The sequence below is a fragment of the Lacerta agilis genome, chromosome 5 (assembly GCF_009819535.1).
Source record: "Lacerta agilis isolate rLacAgi1 chromosome 5, rLacAgi1.pri, whole genome shotgun sequence".
Lineage (NCBI taxonomy): Eukaryota > Metazoa > Chordata > Lepidosauria > Squamata > Lacertidae > Lacerta > Lacerta agilis.
The window spans coordinates 35549417-35569888 of NC_046316.1; the positions used below are offsets into that span (position 1 = coordinate 35549417).

General features: G+C 40.0%; 1 protein-coding gene across 6 annotated transcripts in view; it reads right to left on the bottom strand.

The window, feature by feature from the left end:
- Positions 1-20472, bottom strand: part of ADGRA1 (adhesion G protein-coupled receptor A1) — a 314608-nt gene that overhangs the window by 57863 nt on the left and 236273 nt on the right. For 4 of the 6 annotated variants that reach the window (XM_033149325.1, XM_033149326.1, XM_033149327.1 and 1 more), the window contains 3 exons: positions 15493-15700; positions 14314-14522; positions 2184-2311 (listed from right to left, as the gene is read on the bottom strand). In XM_033149325.1, the coding sequence (XP_033005216.1) occupies positions 2184-2311; positions 14314-14522; positions 15493-15700 (545 nt within the window). Of the gene's footprint in view, positions 1-2183; positions 2312-14313; positions 14523-15371; positions 15440-15492; positions 15701-15956; positions 16220-20472 lie in introns of those variants that run through there. The other 2 variants (XM_033149328.1, XM_033149331.1) reach the window with 2 other exon arrangements.

Here is a 20472-nt window from a genome sequence, read left to right on the forward strand (position 1 = left end):
AGTAGCAGAATGCCTATCGTGATTATGAGTGGTGTGTGTGTGTGTGTGTGTGTGTGTGTGTGGAGCCTGTATATTTAGAGAATCCCTGGAGTCCACTATACCATAAGACACACAACGGACCTCGCCATAAAAGTGTCCTCATGTACATTGGAGGAAAACTAAACTATTCACACCAATGGGAAAATTTAAATGCTTTCATTCCAAGGTAACATCCAGGTGGGAATTTACAGTATGTAGTGTCCCTACCACTGAATCATGGCTGCTCCTGTCTGGATAGTCCTATCGTAGATAATATTTATTGATCCCTACTAGCGTAGGAATGGGCCAACCAGATATTGCTAAATCACAACTTTCACCATCCCTTACCACTAACCAAGTTTGCTTGGGACTGCTGTGAGTTGTAACTGACATCCATAGGACCACAGACACCCCATCCCTGCATTCGAGTGTGATGACAGGATGTTGTCAAGCAGCTTGTACAGATAAGGCGACAACTCAACAAAATTTAAAGAATGCATGGGCTGCTACACAAGTTACAGCAGAAAACAGGTACATTTAAAGAAGTCAGCAGAAGCCCACTGCTATCCCATCACACTTATGGGGGCTATATGGCCTTTTTCTCATTCTGTGTGCTATGGAGGGTCACATTTGGGAAAGCATTGCCAGTGAAGCTTACCAAGGCATACTGTATGCACAAGGGTGGAAAAGATGTGCATCCACGATACACGCTATGGAACAGAAGTTGGTATGCTCAATGCTGTTAATGCAAACTGACACGAAAGGAGACCTTAGTGCTCTTCAATATGTGACAGTGCACCACTCCTTTAATGATCAGGACTGCAATCCCATCAGCAGCTACTAAAGGATTTATTTGGGGTGACACCACTATGTTGTGTCTCAGCATGTGGCTCAGAGTAAAGCACTTCTGTTGGAGCTTGTTAATGTATTACATGAACATCTCACAGAAATGTAACACTACTGTAATGTGCATGCGATAATTCCTTCAGGGAAAGGCAATAGTGGTGGTAGATGCTATGATCCAACCAATCACTGTCATTAGCCACTTTGGAGTAGATGCACTGATGATACTTACTGAATTTTGATAGGGGCGGGTGCCTCTCCACCAGCCTCCTGCATCTCCCCCTTCCCCTGCTTAAAAATTTATTAGTTGCAACTGGCAGGCGCAGCAGTGGCAGCAGGTACCGAGAAGGGCGTCTGCCTTGTCCCTCTATCCCCTACTCCCTCTAAGTCCCAATGAATGCTGTGTAGCAGTGCACCAGGATAAAACGCCTGGTGATGTATGAGAGAACAGCATCTCCCTTCACTTGTCCTAGTGTCTGAGCATCTTGCCCCTCTCCCTGTGTGTCACTGCTGCTGCTCCAGTCAGCCACCAAGTCTTTTTAAGAGAAAGGGGGCATGAGGAATTAAGTGCTTTGGGAATCAGGAATGGCTGGTGCAGAGGGAGGAGTGCAATGGAATGCCAGATTGCTTGGGAAACAAGCAAAATTATTTCTGATTGTGAGGATGAAATAGCTCATTGCTGAGCCAATGCAACGTGAACCAGAGGAAGCTCTTCCATCTCTATTTTGCATGTTTTCTTGAAACCACACAAGCAAGATACAAATGATTCAAAATAAATAAATAAATAACCCCACCTATCCTGCCAGCCTGGAAAATGAGTCCAGGATATTCTAAGTAAATTAAAAGTAGTGTAAGTATATCCAAGCTCCGTTGCTGGGCGGCTGAGATTTCCCCTACAAATGTCATGACAGAGGGATGTCCCACCCCTCACTTGTTGCAAGCAACCCATCAAGCTGTGGAAAGCTGGACGGCATCTACAGCAAGGACACACTGCTTCAAGGGATCTAAGCAGGTCAAGGTGGCTGAGGTAGGGGCAAAACCACCTGGTCAAGTCCTTGGCTTGCTTTTGGCCCCAGAAGATGGCAGCTCACAGCTTTCCCCCTATTGCTGAGTCTAAGTGCTGTGGGGAGGGGGAGGGATGCAGGGTGCCTGAGATGATAACGTTTACCAAATCATGCATGCCAGAATTCCTGCTGGAGGTCCAAACATCTGAAAATTGGATGGGGCGGGGGGAAATGTGAGTTCTGAGCACTTTTTTTTTACTGCAGAAAACGAAATGGAAACAGAAGCTGGTTCAAATGAACTGTCATATTCCTTCTTACCTGTGATGCACAATATAGGTGATAATTGAAGCAAACAGGCACAACAGCATGACAGCAGTACATGCATAGACCACAGGGTGCAGGAACTCCCCAGGGTACTGGGGGAGGGTCAACACTGTCTTCAGATCCTGCCAAGTAAGGAAAACAAAACAGATTAATCTTCTAAGAGTATACATGAAAAAGACTGCAACCCAGTGCAGCACTATACTGGACTTTATCCAAAGGTGTTTTTATTATTATTAATAATGGTGGTTGTTGTCAGTCAGAAACCTTGATCTATAGGAACATGCCTGAATTAGAAGATCAGCACCTGAGACTCTGCTCTCTGGTTGACCAGTGAGTACTTGGAACTGAGCCTTTTCAGGGTGCCTCTCATCTTGGAAGACTATTCCCAGGAATCTGTCTGGTCCCTTCTTTGTTGAACTTTAGGAGAGCCTTAAAGACTCTAAAAAATTTCTACTCCCCATGTGGGTAACTTTATGATGCTGTGTAATAGATGCTTTTAACATATGCTTCTATCTTTTAATGTCATTTTAATAACTTGGAATTCTGACATACGGGCATTTGTCATATGTTTGTGATTTTTGATGCTGCTAATTGCCTTGCAAGGGTAGATACCCTAAAAGATAGGTTTTTTTAAAAAAAATCTATTTCAAAAACAAAATATACAAATCTATGGTTTAGTCTAATTAAAGGTACCGTATGCATAGAAAGAAGTCAGCTAGCTTTACATATTATAGACAACAACCCTGTTCTTGTTCACGTAATCAGTTATACCTGCATGAGAGAGCAATTAGTCAGAGCTTGCAATTTCACCAGGGGTCCTTGCCCTGTCTTTCAACTGACTTTGGCCTCTCATTAGCTCCTTGAACCTTTGTGAAAATAAGCCCACATTCCTGTACACCATTTACTGCTTCCTTCATATGCAAATATGACATTCTTCCACCCAATAAATGCTTGCCATTCTTTGACAGAGCTCAGAATCACAATCGAGTCATATCTTTCCCCCAGTTTGTAGGGTCGCATCCATACCATACATTTAAAGCACTCTTCAGTCATGACTTCACCTGAAGAATCCCAGGAACTGTAAGGGTGCTGGGATTTCAGCAACTCTCCGAAGCCTTAACAAATTACAGTTCCTGGGATTCTTTGGAAGAAAGCCATGACTGGTGTATGCTTTAAATGTATGGTGTAAATGTGGCTTAGGTTCAAATTTTTGCCAATAAAATAAGCCAACCCACTTGACTAGTTCAATGAATTAGCAAACTGGTATCTTGCAATGGAGAAAGTGATGCAGATAGACCTATTTTATTTATCCAAGGACATAAAGCAGAAGAGCTAAATAAATGGAGCTAATTATGAAGGCAGTGCCAGGGGCTTATGGATTCTAATTCAGAGAGCAGAAAGTCTGAGAATTTCACCACCTTTGACCTACAGAATCTGTAGGTCACGTGGGTACTAAGGGTAGCATTATGGTCATTTCTATCCTTAGTATGAATAGTACACCCACTCTGTGATTGCTAGAACTCCAATTCCAGCCAGTGCCTGAGCAATCAAAATATAAATATTAAATTTTTATCCCAGCCAAAAAGAAAGAAATTCAGCAGAATTCTAGCAGTGTTCCCTCCTCTCCAAACCAAGGTTTCTGAAGCCACTTAGAAACCGAAAGACAGTTCCATATACTGTACAATCATAAAATAGACAGTGATACTACAGATTTAAAGCAATCATTTCAAATACCCATCAATCAAATATAAAAAAACTGAAACCAATGAAATTGTAACAAAGTCAGGTACAAATCAACATCAGCCTGCCACTCCCTTTACCCAGCCCAGCAAATGTTCCTTCTCTTTAGAAACTCCTTGGAATTTTTCTAAAGACCAAGAGCGAAGTGGTCCAGTAATCCATCCACAGATCTGAATGCCACATATAGCAGCCAGTTATGCAGTGCCAGAAAAAGAGGCCAAAAGAGGAGACCGGTACTGTATGCATGAAATTTGCATCCAGCGATTTATATACTGTTGCATGTCACCCCAACCTCTGAGCAGTGCAATATTCCAGGGGGTCCAGGTGCTTACTCATGGTTTGTGTCTCCTTTGGAATGAGGCACAGTCGAGACTGTGGTGTCTTTATGATATGTGGGGTTGTTGTTTTTTTTACACATCAATACAACCTGAGCCTGTGATGGAGAGGTTCACAGAAGTAATACCCAAAAGGGTCTTGTTTCTCCCATTGCCACAGCCTTGGATTCAAGCAGAAATCAATAGTCTCTCTGACTCACTCTCCAGCTTGCTGCTTTTCCCTGCAGCTCACATCACTGCCAACTCTCTGATCTCAACTCTGGCTTTGTCTTTCTAACTACTGCAAGTTGAGGGATGGGCCCCACTGGCTCCCACTAACTTGCCATCTCACAATGAACTCCTTTCCTTTGTTCCCCTTAATGGCCTATTACCCAGGTGATCACCTCATTAGGTGTCCCATATTTTAACACTTGCTGAATCCAGGGATTAGAAGCATCTCGGCATACAGCCCAACACTCCAAAGTTATAAGAACACACAGGCACAAATTTAGAAACCATTATTACAATTTAAATAGAAATGGAATATATCTCACCCTAGGAAGACACCAATCCTGATAGTCATCTAACTGCTGATGGACAACTTCAAAGCTCCTGCTCTACCTTCCTATGGTTTCTCATCCTTAAAATCAAACTTGGACTGGACACCTCTCAATTAGAGAACACCTTTCTATCAAGGAATGTCAGCAGATGGCTCTTCAAAATAGACTATTGTCCTCCGTAAGGTAGCACATACAACTGCTCTAGTCCCAAAGGAAGAATCCAATCTCCTCTTGCACAAGGAGACATGGTTGATATCCATGTCTGGGAAATAGATACATGGGGTTCTTCCATATTCATTGTACCTTTTCCATGAGACAATTTCTGCTAGTACTAAAATGTACTAATGTACCTCCTCATAACATCCCATGTCAGCTGCTTCTTACCTGCTTGTATTGCTTCTGTCAAACTATTCAACTCTCACTTGTATAGTGGGTACTGACATGGGCTGCTTTATGAAGACCCAGGAGGCATGTCAGTAAGGCCTTGTTTGCTCTTTGCTACTGTACAGCCTTTTTGTAGATATTTTCAGCTGTTCTGCTGTCTGCAGATGACATAAGAAATACCTTTTGCTCACTTTGTGAGCTTTCAAACGAAAGGAAAGCTCTCTATTTATATTATAACATACATATTTCTCTGAGGATAGATTTTCCTGTATTGTTTCAAATGAAACAGGACAAAAACAGGTCTGAAGTTGAGGAATGAATCCTAGATGTGATAGAGCAGGGGTTCTCAAGCTTTCGGCTCCCATGGGTGCCAATAAAGGTGTCTGGGGGAACTTGTGTGTCCATAAGTGCCACACTGACAGCGCCTGTTATCCATTTAACACATTTCCCATGCCTATAAATTGACCTGTTCTGTTCTTGAATGTCGAGCTGTGTATTCGTTGCTTTAGAAATTGCTTAGCCATTTCCTCAGCGCAAGATGAGAGCTTGCTTGTCCTTTTGGTATTTCTTGTAATAAGAAATGGAAATTCTGCAGTAAACACTGTACAAGAAGGCCTTCTGCTTGCTTGCTTGCGTGCTTGCATGTATGGGGCTGGTGCATGCCAAAGCCAATCTGCCCTGGCCTTTGTGCATTAAGCATTGATTTCTAAGGCCACACAGAGAAAGGGTTATGTTATGCCTAATGTAAAGAACTTCTGAATTAGCTGTGGCCAAGGTATCTGTAAACCCTTGGATGGCATTATGCATAAGTTTAATTGTAAGCAGTGCATTTGATTGTGATGACACTTGGGATTGTTGAATATTTATGCTGTGATTCTGCACCTATTTATACCTCCAGAAACGTAAGCGTGTGCAGCTCAGTGCAGAACTGCAGCCTTAATGTTCAACAGGAATGCTTCCGCCTGCCACTGTTGATTGCTCGGCAAGAAAAACAACAGCAACAGCAATGGCTTCCAGCTCTCACTAATGTAATCACTGTTATGGGCTATGGAGTCTGGTTAGAATTCTGTTTACAGGCCATTTTCACTTCGGAAATTTATCTAACTGTATAGTGCCAATGACATGATTCTAGGAAGTAACAAGGTAAGTACTTCCTTTTATGTTGCTATACAACAAAACACCAACAACACAAATTTTCTTTTGGGGTGGGGGATAATACAACTGGAAGTTCTAATGCTACAATGGCAGCATTAAATATATGAGTGGAAAAATACATACAAAATAACAGTAGTGAGTTGCTTAGAAGTCTTTCATTTAGATAGCCCAATTCAACACATACAAGAGCCTTTATCTCTGTGTATGTATGTAATCACAGGATTCATCTCATCATATTACGCTCAAGTGCCTCTATGAAAGCTAATGCCATATGTCTTGTTCAGTAGAGCCATTTTGCCTACAGAAGAGTCATGAACAATCAAGCCTTTAAAGACCATTTTCATTTAAAACTAGTCATAATTTCATCTTTAGCTCACTTCTGATCTGACACAGTAAACCTGTCAAGCGATGAAACTTTAAGCTAAAATACTACAACGTATTAACGGCATTGTAAAATGCCCTTTATTCTGTCCTGTACACAGAAAACTGATTTCATTACAGATACATGATAAATTAATCTTGTCTGCCTTTTAATGATAATTAAATCTTATTGATCTGTCAGCCTCCCCTGAGTGATCCCCCGAGAGAAAAAGCAAGCGAAAGATAAAGATAATTTTTTCCACGCAGTATGCAAAGTAGTGTAATTGTACATCACATCTGAACAAGGCGGTTTTCTGATTTTATGTCCTAGAGGAGAATATAGAGGACATGAATATTGGTAACCGGCAACGGATATCTGAATTTTTAGAAGAGGGGACACTGAAAAATAAATATCTAAGCATGGCTGAAAATGCAGAAGGAAGTCGAGGATAAAGCCTACATAGATAAAGAAGCAGAAAACAGTAATTGCATCATCCTTTCCATGGGAATTATTCTATTCCATTAGTTATTAAATAGCTTCAAATAATACAGGGCTTTTATTTCTCTTCCATGGGGAAAAGTTGCCTCAAACAGAAAAATCTATAATACAGAGAAATTGTATATAAATCTTTATGTCATGGAGGAGAAGACAGCTTGAAGGGTACCTAGAAGCAAACATCTGAGTAATGGGAATATGGTACTTGAGTCTAGAAATGTAGCAACAGCATGCAGAGAGGTGAAGAGGAATAAATCACTATGGACATTTGCAACTGAGGTCAGATCCTGTGTCTGACGAGGTAAGAGGCTAGCCCATAAAAATCCATGCAACAATAAATTAGTCAGTTTTCATGTGTCGCAGCGCTCAGTTCTTTTCTTTTCTTTTCTTTTGTTACTACACCCTAATATGGCTACTCCTCTGGAATACACAGCTGTTCAACTCTTTGATGGGGTAAACTTTTTTTTAAGGATTGTACAATGTGTTGAAGTAACTGTAGGGGGATAGACATTAAAGACAATACTATTAAAACAACACATAGGACTTTTCTGTTACTACTTGATAAAACCACTTAATTAAGGATGGAAATAACATCTGAGCATGGCAAACATCTAATAAAACATAAAGCAGTCCAGTAGATTTCAAGTTGGGTCCAATGGTGGTGAAAGCATGGTACCCGATTTCCACTGACTGCCCCTGCTCACTGCAGGTCTCTGTGCCATACCTCACACTTTTCCAGAGGGCCCCACAGGCCCTAGGACCAGATCTCCAGGCGAACGGAAACTCAAGAGTTAGGGGAAACTGGCAAAAGACTTGTGCTCCACCTTTCGCCAGCACAGCCACATCAGATATCATCCTCGGTCGTTACATAAACATCTTTCCATTTTTAGTATACTTATTTACTTGGGGAAATCACATGGGCTCTCTGTCCCCCACTGGAAGGGAGGCAACACTCAGTGAATAAACATAGATCATCCCAAAAACATTTTCCATCTATGCGATGGACTGAGGAGGCCTGGGATGAGGTATTTAGTTGGGGTAACAAGCTCGGTGCTGACTCCTCTGTAATTTAACGAATCTTCCAAGTAGTTATGGATGCAGTCCATTCCTATCACAAAAGAGCTCAAGGCTGTTGCACCTAGCTCAGCAAGGAATGCTTTTTCTATACCCTACAGTGGGTAGAATGGTGGTCCATCGCCGCAAAAGAAATGGAAGTTGGGGTCAGGAAAATATGTTACTGTTTCATGGGGAAGAAATGTATGTGTGATTATGATAAATTTATTTTATTGACTTGGGGTGGGGAGGTAAAGGGGACAAAGCTTGAGAAACTGTTATAAGGACTGAAACCTCTGAATCACTTGCTGGAAAGGTAGGCCACTTTAAAAAGAGTCTTACATACATCCTTTACATCCTTTCCTTGGTGGAACTAACTGAGGAGACATGCACAGGACTGTACTCTTAATTAAATTTCTGGAAGCATGCTAAAGTCAGCTGGTTTGTGGGCTAAAACAATAAATCATGGCAGTGATTTCAAAACATTGGCTCAAAAGTTTCTGTGAAATAAGGCAGCAATTTTGTTTTACTAGCAAAGAGAAAGTTTTGCCAACATTTTATGTCAATTTACAAGTTCTGGATTTTCAAGGCTTCAAATCCAGAATAGACTGCCATGATTCTAAAGGAGAAATGTCAAAAAGACAAATTGTTGATCACTGTTTTAAACAATGGGTATCTGAAACCAGGCTTCTCATGTAACAGTGGGCAAATTCAGTCTAAGGAAATGTCAAACATTCAGTTTCAACCACAGATGAGACTTTTCTATAGAAACTTCACTTCTCTCACTAAGCTGCTTAGTCTAAGGTATCACCATAATCACCCCAATGAGGTCAACTTTGTCTTAAAAAGAGAGTAGATCAATCTCTAGAAGCATACTTGATCTATCTAGACACAAGATTTACAAGCCTATAGCTCCTAATCTACATAGTAATGATTTTTTGCATGAGGTTAATGTAATCTGGCACAAGGGATCCATAACATTACCTAATGAATTCGCATTCGATGCCCGTGACTTGACTTATATGGACACAGAAGTATAAGGGATTCAGCTCATCTACACTTCTATACTGTACAGAGCATCATTTCAGATTTTGGGATAGGAGCGGGAATCTTGGAGAAGTTTAAAGACACATTTTCAGATAGAATCAAGATTTAATTGCAAAAAACAGTGTGTATTCTAAGGTCATTTGTGGTGGTTACATTTTTTATTCCTCGTACACATGTTAGCAATGCAGGTCAAACAGTTACACTTGTAAAAACTTTTTTTTTAAGGCAAAAGGACCTGATATTTGGCATACCCAGTACATAGGCTCATTTAATTGTTAATATATCAAGTGTCCAGATATCAGGGGTGGCTAACTCCCTGTTTGGGGGCCTGATGTGACTCTCCAGGCAATTTTTTCCTGGCCCCCCCAAGCTCTCATCAAAATTAAGGAGTAGCAGCATTTATTTATTTTAAAGCAGACCTAGTGCTGGAATGGGAAGAGAAATACTAACTTGTCCCATTATTCTTATTTTTATTTTACTACTTCTCCCTGTATCTTCTCATTGTCTCACATAACCATTTTTTCCCTTCAATTTATTTTATGCCCTCCCCAGAATAGTAATTAATACACATCTGCATATCTGAAAAGTGTTTAGATTTGTAATCCCACTTTGTAACTTGCCTCCAAAACTCTTTAGTGCATGTCTTCAGCCTTTCTGTTTCCTTGTGTGACTGTCATCACACAAGGACAGGTGGAGGCACACATACTGGGAAGCCCTGCTCCTGTCTGTGCATCACTTGCCATTCTTTACAGTCGTCCGTGAACAGTCCTCCGAAGTTCTGGAGTAAGGAACCTTCTGTGTTTATGGAGGCTCCCTTTGGGGATGAGAAAGGGGTGCACCAGAGGGGGGAATGGCTTCCCACTGCACAATTGCACAAACTAAGGGCTTAGCCACACTTCCTCTTGTACCACTCCTGTTCTCTGGGGGAAACTGCTCTTTAGAGCCCAATCAGAGCCAATGGCAATTCAAGTTTTCTCATTTGTTCTGATCTATCACTAAAGAATGTGTTTTCCCTTGGAAAGGAGTCTGCTCAAACCCAGACTTGGAAAGTGCGGGTCAAGCAGAAAACCATTTGCCTTCCGAGGCATGTGGATGAGCCCTAGCAGAATGAATGAAGAGGGTTTTTGTATGGGTCTGATTCTAAACATATATTTCTGGGCAGAAATCCAATGCTTCTTTTTATTATTCTAAACTAAGTATATAAAAGCTTGATTTTTAGATAGTGTTCCTATACAACATGATGAATAGGCTGCATATATATATATATATATATATATATATATATATATATATATATATATGATAGATCTGGGAATTATGTTAAATATTATATGATCCTGTTGCTCCCAAACAGCTTATGGAGCACAATTAATAGGATTTAATTCTTATCATTGCCTTTCCAGTTGGTTCCACTCCTAAAGACAATCACCTCTTATTCTGCAATGCTCTTAACATCTGCCACAAGGACCCTGGCAGCCTACCAACAGGGAACAATTTCCTACAATCACATGTGATTCACTGTGCCAAATCCATCCCTGCCAAGCACTTCTTCCTCTTGAAATGTGTGTTGGGTACTCAGGCCCAAGGGCAGATGAGACAAGCGATTTGAGGCCGGGGCCCGTAGTGTCTGTCAGCATAGAGTAAGGACCAAGAACCCTACCACAGTCAGAGGCATCTCTAACTGTCGGAAGTCAGCAGATGTCAGATAGCTTTATAACAGTCAGTGGCAGCAGAATGATCCTCTGGTGCCACCTAATTTCCTAGACTAGGAGGATTATGGGCTGTGATACAAATCTTTTGGATGGAATTGCCTTCAGTTTCCTCCCTTAATCAGCAGCCAAGTTGTACTGGGAACTAATGCTGGATCTACCAAATTTCTGGCTTGACCCCATCACACTTGACAATATTTCTGTAATCTTTCCACCCTCTTCCACCTGAGACCATTATTTTTTTTAAATTTAAAGTTACATTTCCCAGAAAGTATGCAAACCTTTAGATACAACTGTTAATAAAAAGCATGAACATATTTAATGAAACACAAAAAGTGGCTATATTAAGCTGATATATTCCTTTCTATTTTAGCTGCACCAACACTTTAAACAACTGAGCAACATCAAAACCTTTCCACTTGCTTTAACAGAAAAGGGGCCAGCCTATAGAGACACCTGGATATTTGCTTCACAACAAACAACTCTAACACAAAACCAAACTGTAATAATTAATGTGACCTTAGTGTCATTGATCTCACAGTTTAACAAAGAGATGGGCTAATTTAGGCCTATGTTTTATGCTGTTACACAGCAGGATTTACATTATCCTTGTAGCTATGCAAACAACGTTCACAATCACTATTGCCTTACCAACGCACTTTGTCTTACTGCAGCTAAGCCTCAGCACAAGAATACTCCATTAAGGTTTAGTGTGTGTTTTTTAATGTTTCCATGTAATTTACAACTCCACAATGGTTTTCCTTTTTTAAAAAACGAACACCAAAATTAATCTATATATCCCAAGGAACAACAAACCATAGGCACTGCTCACATCATTTCAATGAAGTTTGCACCAGGTAGCTTTCCTGGTGGATTATTTCTTCAACACACTCACATACTATGTATTTGCATAATTATCTCACTTAAGGGTGCTTCCAGATGGGTGTTAACTGATGGATTGGTGCTTCTCATGCATGCAAGATTTTGCAATATCCACATGACATCACTGGCATCAAAACGCCAACCTGAATTTTCCCCACCCCCACCATTAATCCAGATTTACTTTTTCCAGGGAAAATCCAGTAAGGCAGAAAAAAAGCAAACTTAAAACCCCCAACATCTGTTGCCAAAGACCCATTCTTGATATCTCAATGACCTGTTTGCAAAGTACACTCCTGTCTGGAAACAACCTAAACTATTCAACAACACTGTGAGGTAGATTAGGCCAAAAGAGAATGACAGGCTGAAGGCCACACAATGAATAGTATTAAAACCAATATATATCTGGATCAATTCCAATATTCCACCCACAACAGGAGTTTATATTTATTTGGCATGTCTATATTACTTTCTTGCTGGTATTAGAGAACATGTAACTGTTACTTGGACTAAAGAAAAAATCATCAATTATCAGAATAAGAGATGCCACTGATAACAGAAATCCTTCATTGAGTGTCTAGGTATTCTTCACCCATATTCATGTCAAATCTTTAACTTTAATAACCCAAGATGTCCTATTGGAGATGAACGATTTCAAATGACATGATGGTTATTAGAGGTTTTCACTGATAATTTTAGAAGCTCCAAGAAATCATTCTCAATATGACAATGAAAACTGGCTTGTTTTCAGAGGTATGGAGGAGGCATATTGCTTCTACATACATTGCTTCTACATACATACTTCAAGAGCAGGACTGGGTGAGCAAAATTATATGCTGTTTTTGACATACTAAGAGTTTTTAAGTAAGAACATAGTATATAATGAAATTTCAATCTTGTAACCAATCTCAGTCGTTACGTTAAGACCCACTAAAGGCAACAGAACGCATAACAGTGCACGCATCAGATTACATGAACTTAGAGTCAAAATGTATGAAGTCATCTAAAATTATATCCATGGTATTTGTAAAGAAGACCGGAAAAACCAGAGTTTCTCCAATTCCCATTCAAAGTTTTTAAGTGCACCACTTAGAACTGACTCAGTTCTAGGTAAGCCCAAATGGGTGTGGTACCTACAGCAACAACAGGTGCTTTTGGGGAAAAGAATATTGGGAATCAGGGCAGAATTCTCGAACGAACAGCTAAGTGTTTGAATATAACTTTATTTGCCCCCTCCCAAAAGTGCTATATTAATTGACAGCATTTGATCTTCAGATGGATTCTGAAGTATTCTGCTGAAAAGAAACAGATCACATAACATTGAAGGCATTCCGTTTAATAAAATAGACAATAACATTTGAATTTAAGGACTCCTTGTCACAGCCTTGAGCCATGATTGGTTGACATCTGTGCTTCATCTGACAGCAGCAGATTGGTATTCTCTACACACGTCCTCCCAATTCCTGTCGTCTGTGTTTGCTGCCCTTTACACATTACACACACAATGCATTATTTACTCAACTATAAACCTTTCAGTAACGTTCACAGGCAGCACCTTCCCTATGCAAGTATGCACCAAAATTAAGGCTAGATTCAACAGCATGGTGAGCAGACACGAGGACTGCCTCTTACAAAATGTCAAGTGGGTCTGAATAACCCTTCTGAATGCTGTAGGAAATATTCCCTAACGTGGTTTTCTCCAGCTGCATCTGTCACTGTTCCATGTTTATTTCTTTGTTTGATACGATATTTTATTTAGTGTGCCTTTCGTATCAGTCATGGTAACTTTCAGGTTAACATAATTCTTAAATAACTGCATTGTGAACTCAAGTGTGACAACCCTCAGCAGCCCTGTGTGCTAGCACTGCACAGAAATATTTTTTTCCCCTTTACAAACAGCCATTTAGTAAAAAGAATGCTGTCATCAGCACACAGACGTGAATTTCAGAAGCTGCCGGCCAGGGCTACAGCATCCCTGTTTAGAGAAGCAGGCAATGTATCCTTTCCCATTTATTAAGTGATTCAATATTGCAGCATGCCAGCAACTAATTAGTATGATCAACATAGTGCTGGACATGAACAAGGGTAGTCATCTGCTTTGGAGATGTAAAGGGCCTAGGGTATATATATATATATATATATATATATATAGGCAGCCCATTTATCTGTTTACTCCCCCATCGCCAATAGTGTCTTGATGGAACTTTGATTTTTTTCAGTATTCCATTAAAAGTCATTTGCGGCAAGACATGTAATCAGGCAGTCTGGCTTTGCTCTTTTCACTCGTAGTTAACTTACTTTCTTCAAAACAATCTCATATTCAACTGAATGCAAAAATAATTAACCAGGTACCACCAAGTACAGACCGCAAGAAGACAGACAGACACACACACACAGGCACACACATTTGCGAAGTAATATACTCACCATTAGCACTGCAAAGTTACCAAAGTGAGTACTATGAAGGGTAGTGATGTTGCCTGTAGAGCTAATTATGTAGCACCCTTCTCCCCACCAGCCTCCATGTCCATCTAGAAGGTCAAAATCCCAAAAGACTGCAATGGGGTTTATACCCTGTGTAAAGTGCTTCAATGCTATAGTAAGAGGACTGGTGAGGTTTCCGATACTGCACCCATCTGCAAAAGGAACAAACTGAATTAGGGCAATGAAGTGGAAAATGCTTTATTGCTACATGCTCCAGACAGAGGTTCTTAAGATTTTGAACACAAACACACCAGAAAAAAAACAATAGCAAAAATTCCCCTCCTGATCAATCCCCATAAAAGAGGTTCTGGTCATCTATAAAAAGTTTGGAATTGTTAATATTATCTATAACTGCCATTTAAGTCCACTGGTTTTCAAATGATATGGTAATGGTTCGTAAAACTAGATTTACTACAGAAATACCATGAATTAAAATGAAGTTAGACCATTGCTTCAAGTAAAAAAAAAAGGGGGGGACACTCCTCTTTTTTTTTGCTATGGTTAACAGCTAAGGCATCTTTTTTAGTACAAAGCTGAAATTAAAACCTCTTAAAATGTGAAAAGAAATGGGAACACACTTCAGGATCAAATAAAAGGTTAAAATTGAATGGGTTGAATATTTCATCTAAGGAAAATATTTAACCTATTATTTTCACCTTTAAAATCACCTGTTTTAGATTTATACTATCAAAAGCTACACTGATGACTATGACTATGTAAGCAACAGGACTCTCTCTCTCTCTCTCTCTCCACCGTCCCACAGAATATTAATCTTAAATTGTTAATCTCCAGGATTTGCATTTCAATAGCCATGGTCAAGATTAAAACGCAACACCCCTCTCTCCCACCCTTCATGCCATCTTTACTTTACTTATAAACTTCAATAAGCAACATAAATAATAGTTCTGATAAAGGAGAATCATGTGTTTACAGCTACAGTGCTTCATCGTTGTGCAAGTTTATTTGAATAAAGCCTGACAGGTAGGAATAAACCCACATACTTGCGTTAAAGCACAGGCAATTCTCCCATCAGCAGACCTGCGTACTTCACTGCACCATTCTTCTATATACTCTAATGTATAGCCTAGCTCTCAGATTAAAGAAGCAGCACATAACACTTACCTATTTTAATGAAGACAACTGGTGTGCCAATGGTCCTGTGCCTCCCATAATCTGCAAGGTTAGATGAGTTTGCAGTGCTCGGGAAGAGTTTTCCATTCCGAAAGGCAATAAACTGTAGCTTGCAAGAGGAGTTATCAACAGATTGCAAGGCTGAAGACGAAGAGAGGACAGACCGTGGCAAATGAGCTGAAGCTACTGCCACGGCATCCTGTACAATGAGAGGAAAAAAGAAAATTTAAAATGCAAATCACAACAGGGCTGCTTTCATTATGTTTTAAACTCCTGTACGAGAAATGTACGCTGCCTCTCTTCTTTTCCAACATACTAGAAGCAACCAAAGGAGCAGGAGCTGTAACCATGGGAATAGGATTGGTACAGTGCATATTAAAACAGAAAACGTTTTGATTGAATGTGCGAGTCTGTATGGTCAAGCTCCCTGCTGCAGAGGTGAGAATGGTTCTTACCATGCCTGCTAGAGGGTCCATCAACACTGCAGATCTGATTTAAAGAGACAACCTCTACCAGGTTTTCTCCTTCACTTAAAACAGAATCAGACAACTTACATTAAAACATATCTCCCTGAAAGGGTAATTAAAGGGGACTGAAATGTGTTTTATTAATACAAAGAATTGCATCAGAGGGTGACTCTAAACACTGAAGTATGCAATGCAGTTGGTTTCTTATTCCTTACTGAGACCATGATTTCATCTTTAAAGAAAATCACTCATCTCATTGTTGCAGGAAATGTGGAAATATACACACACACACACAACACTAATGTGCTCGAAGGAGGAGGCAGGGAATATATTGAGGCTGTCAGACCACAAGAATGAGACAGAGTTGTGACTCTGTTTACATGTTTTTAGCTTACTGAAACAAAATGCACATACATTTGCCATTACATTACTGAGCTGGTTCTGCTTCTACTTAACTCATCTTTCCCTTATACAACTGGTGACCTTGTCATCATTAAGCCCAGAGGCATGAATGAGAGGGGGAGGGGTGCAAAACAAAAGGAGAGGAGAGACAAAATAAAGGGCTGCCCTCTGATTTACAAACTCCTGTATTTTGTTCTTCTCTCCCTCTCTCTCTCTCTCTTATAAAAACACAGCAGCATGAAGACTGAGTAATTTTCATTTCCCCAGAAGCAAGATACATGTTTCTATGGCATCTCATTAACATTTATTGCCCCACACTTTCTTAGAAGCAGCATCTTTGAAAACAAGGACTGAAAAGAAGCTTCACCATCATACATGACGATGCTAGAGTATTTGTATTTGCCTGTGATAATTTGGCATGTGACGGACAAGCACACAAAGACAGACAAAGCTGCATGCTGAAAAGAGTTATTACTATCATGAGGAGGAGGTGGCAGGCCAAGGTTTGAGTTATTTGGGGGAGGGTATTATTCATAGGGCATTGGCACCAACTATTCCTTTGGAGCTAAGGGGGCAATGGTCTTACTGCCCTGCCTTACTCCGCTGTTGAGTTGAATTTTTAAATATAAGTTCAGGCTTCTCTAGGGCCCGTCCTTATTATTAGGTAGGATGACACAGCTCAGCTTATATGATGGGTTTGGGGTCACAATTAAGGAGCAGCAAATACCGGTAGTCAATTATTAAATCTGTTACTATATTTTTGTCATCATGGAAGGTTCCATTTGGCTCCCCCCCCCCCCCGGTAAATGCCAAAGTGTCTTAAGAGTTTCCTCCAGTGCCCTGTTGTGTCTACTGCAGATCTTACTGATGGATGAAACAGATGATGGGTTGTTTACAAGATGCTAAATTTCCATAGTATGCATATAACCATTTTGATGGGCAGATTGCAGATCTGGTTTGTAAATACAATCTAAGATAGCAGGGAGACATCAGGATTTACTATATTGTCTGTAGAAGATGACTGATCAGCAACTGACATCCATTGGTTACATGCACACCACAGCAAGTTATTGTTTGGTAAATGTTTAGCTACATTCATCACCAAGCAACAAGACTTTGGGTTCATCTGGTTGGAGATTTTGAAAGTATCCCACCAAGCATTTTACAGAAGCTTTTGTAAGGATGAAGACAACCAGTTGCTCTGAAGCAGGGGTGAGAAACCATTTTTCAGTCTCAGGGCCGCATTCCCCAATGGGCAACTTTCTGAGGGCCGCATTGCTAGTGGTGGTGGGCATTGTTAGCAGCAAAAGTGGGTGGGTGTGACTTGTTCCTTTGTACAGTAGGCTACATTCTAAACACACAAAAGTATGAGTTTACTATACATCTGCACACCCATCTTTCTGTTTTCAGTTCCAGCCAGAACTCAAAAGCTGCAGAGCAGGGCTGGTAAGGTCAGGGGAGAAGGGTGTGGTTCAGAAAGAGGTGTGATCGCATAGGGAGGTCTGGAGAGTGGCCTTTGGTCCCTGATTCCCCACACCACTCTAAAATGCGGTGAAACTGAAGTAGCAATAGCCGGTGAAGCATTTTGCGAGGAGAAAACCCTGTTGGCAACCACGTGATTGCATGGTGCTGATTTCAGCATCTCCTGTCTCTACTGCCATCTCTAGGCTTATAAAGTTATGAGCTTCCCTCCACCAGTGGCTGCTGGAGGTTTTGCCTAGTGAACCGCCTAGCCACTTTAAACACACATTTGCTGCCCTAATAGAATGTTGTTGAAAAGTCAATTTTTTATATTTTGAAGGAAGCATGAAGAAGAAGCATACAGTAGGTGAGAAAAGAAAACTTGTAAACATAGGTTGTTACATCTCTGCTAGAAAAGTAGATTACCACTGCTGACTCTGGGACAACTGAGACACCTTGCAGTTTGGGATGTACCAGTACTTAATATCAATTGCACACTGCAGTGTTATTGATTAAAAACACCCTAACATTTGCTGCAACTTTCTTTCAGATATTGTAAAGAGATCTTGGATAACTAACAGAGCAGACATAATTTTTTGAAAATTATGGCTCAAATGTATCATTATCACAAGCATATACCCACTTCAGATTGTCAGGATATCGGTTATATCCATTCAACAATTTTTTTAAAAAAAGTCTGTGATTACATACAGACAAATGCTGCATATATGGTGCTCAGTGCTTAGGCCAACTAGCAAGCTATTACAGCACACTTAGTCCAATCCTGAAAACACCAGACATGCTTAAATCTCAATAAATAAATAAATAAATTCAAATCAATGGACATAATATTTACCTATGCATCCCTTTTAACAAAATGATTAAGCAGGAGCTATTTTCCCCCCTGGATTGCAGTTCCATTCAAAACAATGCTCATGTAATGTGATAGGGTTTTCTTTATGTATGCCATGACAGCAGCTAGAATTTTGATAGCTAAAAACTGGAAGACAGAGGAGTTACCAACGATAGAAGATTGGCAGATGAAAATTATGGACTTTATGGAACTTGTTGAGCTGACCGGGAAACTTTGTGACCAGAGAGACGACGTGGTGGAAGAAGATTGGAAGAAATTTAAACTGTATTTAAAAAAAACTATTGTAAGATTAAAGATTAGAAGTAAGCTGAAAGATAAGATAGGCTGTAGATCCAGAAGACAGATTTAAGGTTTATAATTGTTTGAATAAACGAGAAGGATAGTAGATAAAGAAGAGATGTTAAAGTTAAGAAATAAAAAAAATGATTTTAATAATGTAAAGAAATTACTAAAGATGATTTTCAAGGAACGCAGGAAGAGAGGACGTGAGGAAGTCAACCTACAATGATAAGAAAGGAAGATATGTTTATTAAGATTTAAGTGTTTTATTTGTAGTATTGTTTGTGTGTTTAGGTTTATATGTTTGTTTTTGTTATATTCTGTTAAAACCAATAAAAATTTATTTTTATTTTTATTTTTTTTAAAAAGCTCATATAACTCATTTACCAGTATACTGTAATCCTGTACATGCCTATTCAGGAAAAAAAACCCATTGAGTTCAATGGCCTTACTCCCAAGATGGCACTGACTGCAGAAGGATCTAGGCAGACTTTCTCTGAGTTATGACAAAACCTTAATCCAAAATTCCATATTCTGCCACCACTAGGGACTTTCTGAGACCACTCTTGTTACAAACAGCACCCTACAACACCAAACCAAGCACACAAAACATTAACAATTCAATATCATTTTCTGTAAAGTAGCCCAGTAGACACACCCAAAGAACTTTTTAAAAAATATAGGTATAAAAGGAAAAAGAGAGGCATCCAGATGTATACTGTAGATGGGAAATTCCTAGTAATCTTGAAAAATGTGAGAACATTATAAAAAATATATATTCAGGAATAATATATTAGGGAATGCAGTGTTGCAAAGTGAAGAACAAAACTTTGATTGTAATCCATGTAAGGATAGCATTGATTCGTATGGAACTTATCAGAGCTAATAGTATAATGGCTAACAAACTCAGTTATGAATTCCTGCTTGAGTTGTAATGAAGGGGCAGTTTGGTTGTAAGGAGAAGCCATTGTTTCCTGCTATGTGTACAAACTTCAGGGATATGTATTTCTTCGCTTCCCTCGCCTCCTCTTGCACAGCTGTGAAGAGGAGAGTGGAAGTTTTTGCTTCCAATTTTAAACAAACAGAACAATTTTATTTAAACTTGTCAAACTCTCTTTAAAATGCAATTAGTTAGAATGAGCCAGGATCAAACCGAGGTTTCAGATCCCGGCTTATTTTGGAACCAGAGTCTCCCAAGTTTCAAGAAAATTGATTCTGACTTCATCCTTGTGACTATATAAGGGGAGGGGGAGGGGAGGGTCTGAGGCCAAGGCTCACACATGTGGTAGGAAACCCATGACATCTGCATGAGTCCTGTTGCTGCTGGCATCTGTCCATCTCAAGAGACAATGGATTGCGCTTCCGGGAGATGAAGTCAAACTGCTGCATTAGCAGCACTGAAGTGACATCTCCGGGGCACGAAGCCTGGGCAATGTGTATGGAGGACTTAGGGTGCCCAGATAAGACCCATTTCTTGGCCTCGCTGGT